The 14,126-nt window shown below is 37.4% G+C and overlaps 1 protein-coding gene across 2 annotated transcripts in view; it reads right to left on the reverse strand.

The window, feature by feature from the left end:
* Positions 1-1,567: 1,567 nt before the first annotated feature.
* The window catches only part of GMCL1 (germ cell-less 1, spermatogenesis associated), a 54,306-nt gene continuing 41,747 nt past the window's right edge, over positions 1,568-14,126 (reverse strand). The window contains exons 12-14 of one of the 2 annotated variants that reach the window (XM_032178999.2): positions 13,324-13,469; positions 11,374-11,461; positions 1,568-4,034 (exon numbers count right to left, since the gene is read on the reverse strand). In XM_032178999.2, coding sequence (XP_032034890.1) covers positions 3,939-4,034; positions 11,374-11,461; positions 13,324-13,469 — 330 coding nt within the window. In that variant the 3' untranslated portion in view covers positions 1,568-3,938. The remainder of the gene's footprint in view (positions 4,035-11,373; positions 11,462-13,323; positions 13,470-14,126) is intronic. The other variant, XM_058428529.1, reaches the window with a different exon arrangement.

A 14,126-nucleotide genomic window follows, 5' to 3' on the forward strand; every position in this document is an offset into this window, starting at 1 on the left:
GTTGAATAATTCTGCTCCATAATTAGATAGTCTGACCACTAGTAAATAATGACTGATGCCCTTTGAGGATTTTTGCTCTTTGTGCCCCTGTACCTTAGACCTTGGGAAGAATTAAAACTCTCTGGTTGAGGAGAATTTGTGTCATGCCCTTTTTTTAAAAATTATTTTAATCCAGTCACATGATTGGGTCCATATTGGTTGAACATATTTCAGGAGATTGACAAGTCATCTATGCTTATCATTTGTACCCCAGCTCTATTATTTTCTATTCTTTACACAGGTTCATCTTAAACAGTTTAACCATTACCAGTCCAATATTCTATATCAGCTATCAGAACTTTCTGCAATAGAAATATTCTATACCTGTACTGTCCAATATGGTAGCCACCAGGTACATGAGTTACTGAGCACTTACAGTGTGGCTAGTGTGACTGAGGGAGTACATTTTAAATTTCTTTAAATTTTAATTAACTTACACTTAAGTGGCCACAGTGATCTTCAGTAACCCTATTTTTTTAATGTATTTTTTGAGATGGAGTCTTACTCTGTCACCCAGGCTGGAGTGCAATGGTGCGATCTCGGCTCACTGCAACCTCTGCGTCCCAGATTCAAGCGATTCTCCTGCTTCAGCCTCCTGAGTAGCTGGGATTACAGGTGCCCGCCACTACGCCCAGCTAATTTTTGTATTTTTAGTAGAGACGGGGTTTCACCATGTTAGTCAGGCTGGTCTTGAACTCCTGACCGCAGGTGATCTGCCCGACTCAGCCTCCCAAAGTGCTGGGAATACAGGTGTGAGACACTGTGCCCGGCCCCTAGTAACCCTATTTTTGCATTTGATGTTGAAAATTGTTCACATATGATGGTAATCCTATTGAAAGACTTGAAATTAGGTAAAATGTTAGCTGTGAAACACTTCATAAAAAAACAAAACAAAACAAAACAAAACAAAACAAAACAAAACAAAACAGGCCGGGCGGTGGCTCATGCCTGTGATCCCAGTACTTTGGGAGGCCGAGGAGCGTGGATCACGAGGTCAAGAGATCGAGACCTTCCTGGCCAACATGGTGGTCAAGAGATCAAGACCTTCCTGGCCAACATGGTGAAACCCCGTCTCTACTAAAAATACAAAAATATGCTGGGCGTGGTGGTGCGTGCCTGTGGTCCCAGCTACTCAGGAGGCTGAGGCAGGAGAATCGCTTGAACCCAGGAGGTGGAGGTTGCAGTGAGCCGAGATCGCGCCACTGCACTCCAGCCTGGTGACACAGCGAGACTCCGCCTTAAAAACGAAACAAAACAAAACAGTGACTACCACTGTTCTCCACACAGTTTTGCCTATCTTGCTAAGTTTCCATGCCAAACCATTTTTTTTAAAGGAAAGGTATTCATATCCCTTCTTAATAACTTAGCGTGAAACTCTAGGACATATTCTCTTAAAGACCTCTTCCTTACTAATAGACAAACACAAATCATTCTTAAAATATAAATATTGTTTTCTAGCTCTAGCATAAAAAAATAGTAGAGGCTGTAAGACAAAAGCTGACAAAACACAAAGCTTTCACAAACCATAGTTTATACAATACTTTAGCTTACACTATTAACACTTTATTGAAAATATTTCTATTGAAAAGAACTCTGCAAACACATAAAAATATTTGGTAAGAAAACAAAAGCACATTTTTACTACCAATGTGAATTACTAGCTGACAATTATCAACTTCTCAAATAAGAACATTAACCTACTTGTGATTGAAGAAAGAATTACCCTGTCTATGGATGACATAAGCAACTTGGCCAGCACAGAACCAATGGATGAAACCACATATAATTCCAATTTGGCCAGTTAACTTATATAAGTGAAATGAAACAGTTAACTTTATTCATTAATATGCTCAAAACATTATCTTTACTTCCAAGATTTGCAAAAACTTAATTATCCAAATAATTTAAGTTTGGCATTTATATATTTTTCAATACATAAAGGGTAAGCAAACTCTTATACAGTAATGAGACAGAAAGAAAACAACAGCTTCCCGTGAAAGAGACCTAATATAGTCAAATATAAAAATAAGTAACCTCTTTTTTTTTTTTTTTTTTGAGACGGAGTCTCACTCTGTTGCCCAGGTTGGAGTGCAATGGTGCAATCTCCGCTCACTGAAACCTCTGCCTCTTGGGTTCAAGTGATTCTCCTGCCTCAGCCTCCTGAGTAGCTGAGATTACAGGCGTGTGCCACCATGTCTGGCTAATTTTTATTTTGTGTATTTAATAGAGATGGGGTTTCACCATGTTGGTCATGGCTGGTCTTTAACTCCTGACCTCAAATGATCTGCCTGCCTCGGCCTCCCAAAGTGCTGGGCTTACAGGTGTGAGCCACCACACCTGGCTGATGCCCAGCTGAAATGTAACCTCCTGATAACAGCCAAATCACTGTATTAGAAACATTTAAATTCCAGCTCTGAGAGTCAAGGGTGAGGCATTTAAAAGATTCCTTTAAGTTAAACCAAATGGATGAATTTTAAAAGAACAAAAGCAATTTATGAACCTATGGGCATGTCATTAAGAAAGAAAAAAATTATTAATAAATTCTAAAAGTTAAAAGGAGTTGGGGAAAAAACCTAACTAGAAAGAAAAAAATTTTGGTTTCAATTAAGGGGGATTTTTTGGTCCATTTTATGTAAGAGCTTACTTACTCTTTTTCCAAATGGGCATTTATTATTTGCACAGATACATAAAAATGATTCCCATTTTAAAAACCATAATAAAAATATACATTAACCACAGAAGTACTTACTCTAACTGGAAAGAAAATGGACATGGCTATTTTCAAAACAGTAATAAACACAAAAGGTCAACATACATAAATCATGACAAGTGTACATCTCATTTTTGACAAAAATAAGTTCCATTTTTACATTAATGCTTCATCATCAGGTTCCATATTAGATCCTCTGACCTTATTTACATTTACTATGAAATTTCTATTAGCATGTGTAACTCAAAGGCACTCAATTCAGAGGGTATAAAGTCCTGAGCTTAAGTAGGAAACAAAGTTCCCAACTAAAATTTGAACATAAATAATTCTAAAGATCAGAGAATATTAAAATGTTTAAAACTATAATATCTGGTACATAAATAATTCAAAACCTAATAATAAAGGTGTACAGACTGTCAAAGAAAAGACCATGTAAGGCAAGAAATATCCTTGGAATCAAACTGATTTTCCCTCATTCAAGATCATTTGAAGGTGCGAAGCTAACTTTCACCGTTCTTAAACTCCTAGGAAAGTCAAATTAAAAATAGCAATGACAATGCTTAAGTTTTAAAAAAAGTTTATCAGCTTAGTCTCCAAAACCAGGAAGAAAATATTTAATGATTAAAAACAAGTATGAACTGGAAAGATATTAGACTAAAAGGAGGAATCATAATGAGCAGGTGAAAATGTTAAAGGAAAGCTTTAAATGCACCAACTGAAAAGAGCATTTCTAATTAGCCATCCAGATTATTCTTTTAGATTATTTTAGCCAAATAAGAAGAAATTTACAGATGGATAACTGAGGTCCACTAACATAAGGTAGAAACAAAGTTTAAGCTAAAAATTAAATCTATATTTTGTTGCAGATAAATGTGAGATTTACCTACAGCAATTTTCTATTGATGCTAAATTAAAAGCGTGAGTTGACATCGTTCTAACAGAAATGGTTTGACAGATATTTTCTTGGCTTTAAAATGTTCTTTCGCATATGCATAGAAATGCAATGAGGATAAGAAAAATCTTCTGTATTGTCTGTACAGTTCGTAAGGCCTTTGTCATTGTTAGTCACCTTAGATGTGAATATCAGTAGGGCCATTAAATTAAAGCTGGCCTAAAAAGTTTTCAAAGTGCTACTGTTTCCAACTGATGAGATCGTCAGTTTTCTGGATTTTCTGGGTGACGATTATTTTCAATTCTTTTTTTCTGGTGATATATACAAGAAGTTACAGCAGATATATAAAGGGAAGATCAGAAGCCTGCTGTCCAAGTTCATCACCACTTGTTCCTGTGAGACAGATTTGTAGATTAATGACAATTAGATAGCAATATCTTAAAAATAAAAACAAAAAACCAAACTGTTGAACTGAGTGAACCAAAGGAGATAGTGTCCTGAGTCTGAGATCCACAACTCCACTCTCCAAACTCCCACCCATTAGCTGTGTGACCTTGTCAAATGCAGCTTCCTCACTGTAAGATGGGGAAAATAAGAGTACCTGACTTACAGGAGGATTACGAGAGATAATGCACAGGGGGTTTCGCAAAGCCAGCTATCTATTAAGTACTCAATAATGGTAGTTATTTTCATTACTGCAAAAATTTCTATCAAATACTTACATATTTTGTCAACAGATACAATGTCTAGAAGTACATAAACTTCTCACTTGGCTTCAATTTTTTAAAAATTTTATTTCCTTTTACAAAATTAATTAATTAATTATTTTTAAAAATGAGATAAGGTCTTTCTATATTGTCCAAGCTGGCCTTGAACTCCTGGGCTTAAGAGATCTTCCTGCCTCATCCTCCCGCCTCAGCCTCCTGAGTAGCTGGGACTACAGGCAGGTGCCACTGTGCCCGGCTACTTGGCTTCAATTTCTGATGGCCGTTGGGTACAGCAAATCACCCGGATGAAGGTCGGGAGTCATTATCATCACTAAAAAGCAGGGTTCCTACTATTGTTTAAGATTTCCCACTGTCCCTATGACAAACATGTAATTTGTCTCCTGAAACATAAAATACTTTATCATGGAAAAGCAATTTCAGGTTCAGTTACATCAACACACACAAGAATGCTCAGAACTCCCAGAGACAGGAGCTGACATTACACAAACATAACATCCCTGATGCTACAGATCTGTTTGGAACCTCATATATCCTTTACTAGAAGCATTTGGTAGATAGAATCAATCCTCAGAGTAAAAGAAGAAACACTAAAATGAGAATTCCTATGTTTTAAATGCCTGGAATACGCTCTCTGCGATAGTATGCATTAGTTATACTTTATTTTATTTATTTTGGATAAGATACTATTAAACACTGTTTAAATCCAAAGTTTTAATTTTTTACTGAGGCATGTATTCCTGCATGAAGAGGAACTAAAACTAGAATATCTGAGTGACTGAAGCAGACTCACTGGACACAGCTTCTGTGTTGAGGGAACAAGAAGATAAATTTGAATAAAGAAGGTAGAGAGTACAAATGTCACACACACACACAATCTCTCTCCATACACACACACACACACACACACATCAATCTCTCTCCATACGAGGGAAAGTAGTATTTTAAAAAGACATCAGTGAACAAAATCAGGGGAGGCCATCACCTAGACTGTGCTAACAAGTGTCACCAGAGAGGAATGATGCCAAAGCATGGTTGGTCTTCAGATGCTTGAGACATCCTGACCTAGTCAAAATTTATATCAATAATCTGGGTGAAGGCACATTTACCAAATTTGTTGAGGACAGATGCTTTGATGATATGTATATCTGATGATAAAAATCAAGATTCTGTTCCATAACTAAAAGGCTCTGAGGAAGATTAGCCTTCTAGTATTTGAATATAGTTAACATTGAGGCAGGGAAGGGTAGGTCAAAGGGCCAACTCTGGAGAAAGAAGGAAGCCATGTGGATATTACTTGGCTGAATGGACACACCAATTTTTGAATATTAAATTGTATTAATCCCCACTCTCCATTCCCAAACAGGATAGGTCGATCCGAGCTTCATCAAATCTGTTGTTTCACCTAAAGGTTCAACCTGCATCTACATTTGCATTGAAGTACCTTTATAGCAAAGTTCTATTTTCCTTATTCCACTATGGATGGAAGCTGTGGAGCCCACATATTGCAGCAGCAGAGCAGCAGCATCTTCCTAGGTCCCCATTTCTACTTCCAGACAATTAGTTGTTCATCTCTATGTACAGATCCCCACTTCTTTGAGGTTTTTGCAACTTATTCTATACTATTCCTGTTACTTCCCCCACATTCTATCTTGTATGTCTAAATTCCAAGATCCATAAATCCAACTCACCACTGAAAATCTTCACTCAGTTATAAAGGAACTCAAATTCAAACCCTCAACTATTGGCTACTATCTATCCCTTCCTTTCTTTCTGGGCCACCTCCACGTTCACTCTCACAATTAGGCTTAAAAAAATAAATTTCTGGGAATTTGTTGTTGTTGGCAGTGTTTTTTGTTTGTCTGTTTTTGTTTTGAGACAGGGTCTGACTCTGTCACCCAGGCTGGAGTGCGGTGGCACGATCACGGCTCATTGCAGCCTCAGCCTCCCAGGCTCAAGTGATCCTCCTGCCTCAGCTTCCAAGTAGGTGGTACCACAGGCACATGCCACCATGCCTGGCTAATTTTTTAATTTTTTGTATAGATAGGGTTTTGCTATGTTGCCAGGGCTGGTCTTGAACTCCTGGTCTCAAGCAATCCACTTGCCTTGGTCTCCCAAAGTGCTGGGATTACAGGCATGAGCTACCATGCCAAGCCTGCAATTTGGCTTTGATTCCCCATCCCACCAGGTTACCCGAATGTCTCACCAGGTTACCTTTTTTGTCCATCTCTTAAATACCAGTGATCCCTAGGGTTCTATCCTGTCATATTCTCTATACATTTCCTGTACATTATCTCATCCAATTATTATTTCTAGTTCAGGCATTACTTGTAAACTCCAAATCCACTTATTCACCAGTCTATCAAATTTTCACCTTGATGCTCTCAAATTAAACATGCCCTAAACAGAATTCATCATCTCTTCACCATCACCAACACTATGTCATGTTCATTTTCCTTCCTATAATTCAAATCTCAGGTAAAACCACTACTATAAATCAAATTGCCCAAATCAGAAAACCATGAACCATCTGACATTTCCTCATGCACACACACAATTATGAATCAAATTCTCAATTGCACCACTTTATTTCCAGAACCCATCAATATTTTTTCATCTTCATTGCTACATTCTTTAAGGTTCTCATCACTTTTAATCTGAATTATAGCTATATAATCATAAATTGTTTTATTGCCATTATTATATCTTTAATCCTTCCTACACATTGCTGTCTGAGGGAACCTTCTACAGTGAAAATCCATTTAGCATGGTCTTATAAGATGGATAGTTACAAAGTAAATATACAAAAATCACTAACTTTCTTACATTATCAAAAACTATTAGAACAAATGATACATTTCATATTAGCAATTGAAATGTAAAATACTGGCTGGGTGCAGTGGCTCACACCTGTAACCCCAGCACTTTGGAGGCCTGAAGCAGGCAGATCACGAGGTCAGGAGATCGAGACCATCCTGGCCAACAGAGTGAAACCCTGTCTCAACTAAAATACAAAAAAGCTGGGCGTGGTGGCATGTGCCTATAATCCCAGCTACTTGGGAGGCTGAGGCAGGGGAATCACTTGAACCCGGGAGGCAGAGGTTGCAGTGAGGTGAGATTACACCACTGCACTCCAGCCTGGCAACAGAATAAGACTCCATTTCAAAAAAAAAAAAAAAATGTAAAATACTAAGCATTATACTTCCAGGAAATATACAGGAACAATATGGGAAAAACTACAAATTTTAGAGACAGATATAAGAGAAGACCTAAATAAATGTAGAAAATACCATATTCCAGAAAGGAAGACATCAATTGTCCACAAACTACTCTACATATTTAATCATATAAATTAAAATCCCCACAGGAATTTTTGAAAGGAAACTTGACAAAATGATTCTACATCCCATACAGGAGAATAATCATGCACAAATAACTGAGAGATTTTTGAAAAAAGAAAAATGAAGGTGGTTTTGCATTACTAAATATTAAAATGCATTTTAAAGTCAGCCTAATTAAAATAATGCCTTGTCTTCATAACAAAGAAATCAATAAAACAGAAAGTTCAGAAATGAAAGCAAGTATTTCACATATAATAAGGCATTTCAAATACATTGATACATCCAGTACATTTCAGATACATCGTCAAATACTCCAAAGTAAAAAATTAAGCCATAAAAAGAACAGAAAAATATATAGATGACTATTTATATAATCCTAGTAAGATGGGGGCCTAAGGATCACACCAAAAAAGAAATCATAAAAGAAAAAGACAGATTGTTGTGAAGGTTGAAAAGACAAATGACAAAAATGTAAAAACTGTCTGGGCATGGTGGCTCATGCACTTTGGGAGGCCGAGGCAGGTGGATCGCTTGAGCCCAGGAATTCCAGACCAGCCCGGGCAACGTGGCAAAACCTCATCTCTATAAAAAAAATACAAAAAAGTTAGCTGGGCATGGTGGTGCAAGCCTGTAGTCTCAGCTACTTGTGAGGCTGAGGTGCGTGGAAAGGTTGGGCCCAGGAGGTGGAGGCTGCAGTGAGCCAAGACTGTACCACTGCACTCCAGCCTGAGCAACAGAGTGACAACCTGTCTTAAAAAAAAAAAAAAAAAAAAGTAAAAACTATGGAGTATCACAAACGTTAGTATTTTTAATATATAAAAGCTGTTAAAAATTAGCAAGAAAAAAAGAACATTTTAATAAAAAATTAAACAGAAACAATATAAGCTGTCAGTTTACATGAGATGATATGTTCAATAAGCATACAAAAACCCAACAATACAGTAACCAAAGAAATGAAAATTGAAAATTAAGGGCCAGGCGTGGTGGCTCACACCTGTAATCCCAGCACTTTGGGAGGCCAAGGCAGGTGGATTACTTGAGGCCAGAAGTTCAGGACCAGCCTGGCTAACATGGTGAAAACCTGTCTCTACTAAAAATTAGTGTCCTCCAGCCTGGGCGACAGAGCAAGACTCTGTCTTGAAACAAACAAACAAACAAAAAGAAATGAAAATTAAAACAAATATTTGTTTTCACATTTACTATGCTGGGATAGAGATGAAAAAGAATAAGACACAATACTGGGTATACTCTCCTGTACTGCTGCCAGGGGGAAGTATAAATTGGACAGCACCTTTGGAGGGCAATCTGGCCATCAGAAAATTGTATGCCCATGCAACAAGAATTCTACTTCTTGGAATTTATGCTTTAAAAATATCATAAAAATGGACAAAGATGTACGTATATTTCCTATAGTAATGAAAAAAATGAGAAACAACTTTATCCAATAAAGAGGAATTATCTAAATTATGGTACAGCCAAAACAACTAATATTATGCCGTTCATAAAAATGATGCTGTGACTATATATTTATTGACAAGAAAAGCTATGCACAACAAAGTGAAAAAAAAAAAAAAAGAAGCAGGTTACAATTACTACCTCACTGTCTGATGCACCTAGGCTTACCTGGCCTTGGGTTCTGAAAAAGGACCAAGCCTTTCTTCTACTGGGCCCAGGCCAGGTGACCCCATTTTGCCTCTCCCCCAGGCCTGACCACTATGTGACCAACAAGTTCTCCCAGACCACTGACTTGGCCATGAAGAAGAGGACAACAACGCACTTGTGTTCATTGTGGATGTTGAGGTCAAAAAGCATAAGATCAAACAGGCTGTGGAGGAGCTCTATGACACTGATGTGGCCAAGATCAACACCATGATCAGGGCTGATGGAGAGAAGAAAGCCCATGTTCAGCTGGCTCCTGAGCATGCTGCTTTTAGATGTTGCCAAAAAATTGGGATCGTCTAAGTTGAATCCAGCTGGCAAATTCTAAATATATATATTTTTCACCATTAAAAAAAAGCAGGTTACAAAATAGCTAACCTACTGTGATCCAATTTTGCAAAAAAGATACAGGTGAAGAAAAAACTCAGCAATGTATCTGAGTGGTACATGTATGATTGTTGTTTCAGCTGACTTTTATTTTCTATTTTTCTACAACATCTATAACCTATATAAAACTCATACACAACTCCCAAAGTAAATCTTCCAAACTCCATCCACAGCCCTTGTGCCCCGGCTCTAGTTATACTGAACTCTTCCAACCGTCTTTCAGTTCCTTGAATGACCCGTGTATTCCCTTGCTTCCATCTTACTCACCATTTGAGGCTTGGTGCAGGTATGCATTCACTGTAACACTTTTCCAGGAGAGGATGTTTTCCCTGAGTTGTCCTTCTTTCTCCTCCTCCTCCAATAACCACCCCCAACAGCGGCAACTGCTCAGTTACAGGTTAGAGTCTTCTCCCTCAAGGCTGCACACTCTGAGCTAATTCTATCATGCTACTTACACTAGGCTATATTAACACAAGCCTGTCTTTATTTCTTCTAGCTGAGAACCAAGCACATGGTGGGGACACACATGTTTGCTGAAGGAACATTGGAATACGACTATTATCTTGGCCTGGTCCTTTTTTAGGTCTCTGGCTGGGTTTGAGCCATGACGGTATTTTTCATGAAGTTTCGGGCAGAAGATAAAGATAGTCATTGTCTATTCAGCTGCAGAGGATACAAGAAGGACCAACAGAGAATTCTGATGGAGGCAGATTTGGACTTTCTCATTATATAACTGCCATGAAATGGACATTCATACACATTACCTTTCATGTAAGATGGGGGTCGGCTAGAGTTTCAACAATCGGTGGATGACCCTCTGTAAGAATGCTGTTAAAAGAAGTTCTCATATAGGGCATGTGAGGTTACAATGATCACTTCCAGGGTTACTTGCAATGCTAAGGATGTTCTACAATAGTCTCTTCAGTCTGAGGAAAACTACTAACTTCTCATAATTTATGTAAACTATAACAGGCTTTGAATCCTTTAATAAAACATTATGCCTTTTGGAATGATGATTACTTTTAATAAACTTCCTCAATATTTTAACAGCTTTCAATTTTACTTTTAAAAATGGTCTACTTTCTCATCATGACACTGAAACTTCTCCATGTATGTGATGTATGAATAAATAAATGGCTTTGGAGATAATCTGGGGAACATTGCAGAGTGTGCCATCTTACGAACCTAATGGGCTAGAGAATAATGCTCTTATGATATTCGGAGCTACGGAGACATATAGGATTGTCTTCAAGACGCCTGCTGTGAATGTATAAATAAATGCACTATGTACACAATGGATAAAGCACTTAAGATTCCTAAAATTTTAGGAATGAATTTTAGTGCTGCTGATATTCAGGATAAACGATTATTTCCTTATAATCAGGGTTTCCCTGCCCCTCAAACAGTGTTTTCTTTTTTTCTCCTAATTATGCTTCCATTGGGATGGGGTCAATTACGCATAAGTGAACGTGGTACTTTCATCTTTACCTTAAAAAGACTTGCAAACCAACTTTTAGGTCAAAATGCCATCACTTTAATGTTAATTCTACTTAAGAATTTTCAAAAGAGGATTCAAAAGACAAATATTATAATGACATACCAGAAGATAATCGAACATACCTGATCTTTTTCAAGTGTAAGTATTTGATAGCCAGTTGTTCTACTACATATGAGTTTTCCACTACTATCAAAAGAAGCCAAACGTAATCTAGGATTAAAAAAAAATAAAAAATAAACACAAGATTTTTAAACCACAGATTAAACAAGCCTTTCCTCACTTTCATATTTACTTTTTCTTCTGTTTTTTATTTGATAAAAGACTTTTAGGAAGTCTTTTCAAACTAATCTGACTGCATTCAGTGACAAGCCTGTGCTATTATACATATCTGGCCAAGAGAAATAATTTATAAATGTTTTTATTGTGGTAAAATATACATAACATTTATCATTTTAACCATTTTTAAGTATATATAGTTCTGTGGCATTAAATATATTTCCACATTGTTCTGCACCCATCTCTAGAACATTTTAATTTTTCCTTGCTGAAGCTCCTTACCCATTAAACACTAACTCCCCATTTTCCCGTCCCTCAGGCCCTGGCAACCAACAGTGTACCCTCTGTACCTATGAATTTGTCTACTCTAGGTACTTCATATGAGTGGAATCTTACAGTATTTGTGCTTTTGTGAGTGGCTTATTTCACTTGGCATGTCTTCCAGGTTTATCCATGTTTAGCATGTATCAGAATTTCCTTCTTTTTCAAGGCTAAATAATGTTCTATTTTATGTATATACCACATTTTGTTTCTCTAGCATCTGTCAGTGAACATGTGGGTTGCTTCCACCTTTTGGCTATTGTGAATAATGCCGTTATGAACATAAGTATACAAAAATATCTGTTTAAGTCCGTTTTCAATTCTTCTGGTCTATACTCAGAAGAGAAATTGCTGGATCATATGGTAATTCTGTTTAGTTTTTTTGAGGAAGTGTCATACCATGCTCCATAGTGGCTGTGCCACTTTACATGGCCACGAGCAGTGCACAAGGGTTCTAAATACTCCACATCCTTGCCAACACCTGTTACTTTTGTTGTTTTTTTTCTATTCTGTTTTTACTAATAGCCATCCTAATAGGTATGAAGTGATAGCTCATTGTGATTTTGGTTTGTATTTCCCTAATTAGTAATGTTGAACATCTTTTCATGTGTTTATTAGCCATTTGTTTATCTTCTTTGGAGAAATGTTTATGCAAGTCTTTGGCCCATTTTTGAGTTTTCTTTTTAAATTATAGAGTTGTGGGAGTTTTCTATATATTCTGGGTATTAATGTCTTATCAAATGTATGGTTACAAATATCTGCTCTCATTCCATGGATTGCCTTTTCACTGTCTTGACACTGTCCTCTGATACACAAGTTTGTGATTCTGATGAAGTCCAATTTTATCTATTGCTTCTTTTGTTGCCTGTGCTTGGGTGTCTTATGGAATAAATCACTGCCAAATCAATTGTTATGAAGCCTTTCCCCTATGTTTTCTTCCAAGAGTTTCATAGTTTTAGTTCTTATGCTTAGATCTTTGATCCATTTTAAGTTAATTTTTGTATTAGGTATAAGGTAAGTATAAATATATGACTTTTAAATCATATGTTCATTAAGCTGTTGTCCAATTTGTCAGCTTCTGGTATCCCCTCAGAAAAAGACTGCCAGCAACTACTGGGCAAAGTTTAACATATTAAATCCTTTAAAAAGTTAAGGATAATATGTGTTTTCCTTAACACATATTTCAACAGTCTGGACCTTTTATTTGCTAGGAATAGCAACAAGGCAACAACTTCAAGGCTGATATTCCCTATTGGTACATATTCCAGCCTATTCATTCTCCCTGACATACTAGATCTTATGATTCTGATTACTAACAATACACTTCATAGGAATGGAACCTCGTCATTTCCTACCACTTCCACATATACTGTAGCTTACCAAAGTCCTACTAATGTTGGTGTAAATTATCAAGGTTTTATTTCTTATATTTCCTCTGGAGTGAGGAGGAATGGGGTGAGGAAATCTCATCCTACCTAAATGCTATGCTCCTTCGAGGCTGTAAACTGACAGATCCGCTACATGGCTGATTCAATGTATTGCGTTTGAAAATGATGTATCGATTGGTGTAAGTGACAAGTAGGTCGAAGCCGAAGTTAAAACCCGTCCAACGCCAGCAGTACTGAAAAATACGGGAGAGAAGACTTATTTCAGTTTATCATATTAGCAAGTCAAAAATAAAAAATTCAAAATGTCTTTTTGTCTGTAACTCATTCCAAGTATTTCCCTCATGGGTGGTCGACTTTTTGTCAGTGACTTTTTCTTAAGGCTTACCACCCAAAATTATTTATCTAAGCCAGAAAAGTTGCCCTTATGATCATAATTCTCTATGCTACTTTCTTCTTCATGATCAGTTTCCTTATCTCTCCATACTGTAATTCTAACATAAATAATAAGCCTTTTTTTTTTTTTTTGAGACAGAGTCTCATTCTGTCACTCAGGCTGGAGTGCAGTGGCACGATCTCAGCTCACTGCAAGCTCCACCTCCCGGGTTCAAGCAATTCTCCTGCCTCAGCCTCCCAAGTAGCTGGGACTACAGGACCCTGCCACCACGCCTGGCTAATTTTTATTTTATTTTTTGAGACAGAGGTTCACTCTAGTTGCCCACGCTGGAGTGCAATGGCATGGTCTTGGCTCACCACAACCTCTGCCTCCTGGGTTCAAGCAATTCTCCTGCCTCAGCATCCCGAATAGCTGGGATTACAGGCATGCGCCACCAAGCCAGGCTAATTTTGTATTTTTAGTAGAGATGGGGTTTCTCTATGTTGGTCAGGCTTGT

The sequence above is a fragment of the Hylobates moloch genome, unplaced genomic scaffold (assembly GCF_009828535.3).
Source record: "Hylobates moloch isolate HMO894 unplaced genomic scaffold, HMol_V3 SCAFFOLD_15, whole genome shotgun sequence".
Classification (NCBI taxonomy): Eukaryota; Metazoa; Chordata; class Mammalia; order Primates; family Hylobatidae; genus Hylobates; species Hylobates moloch.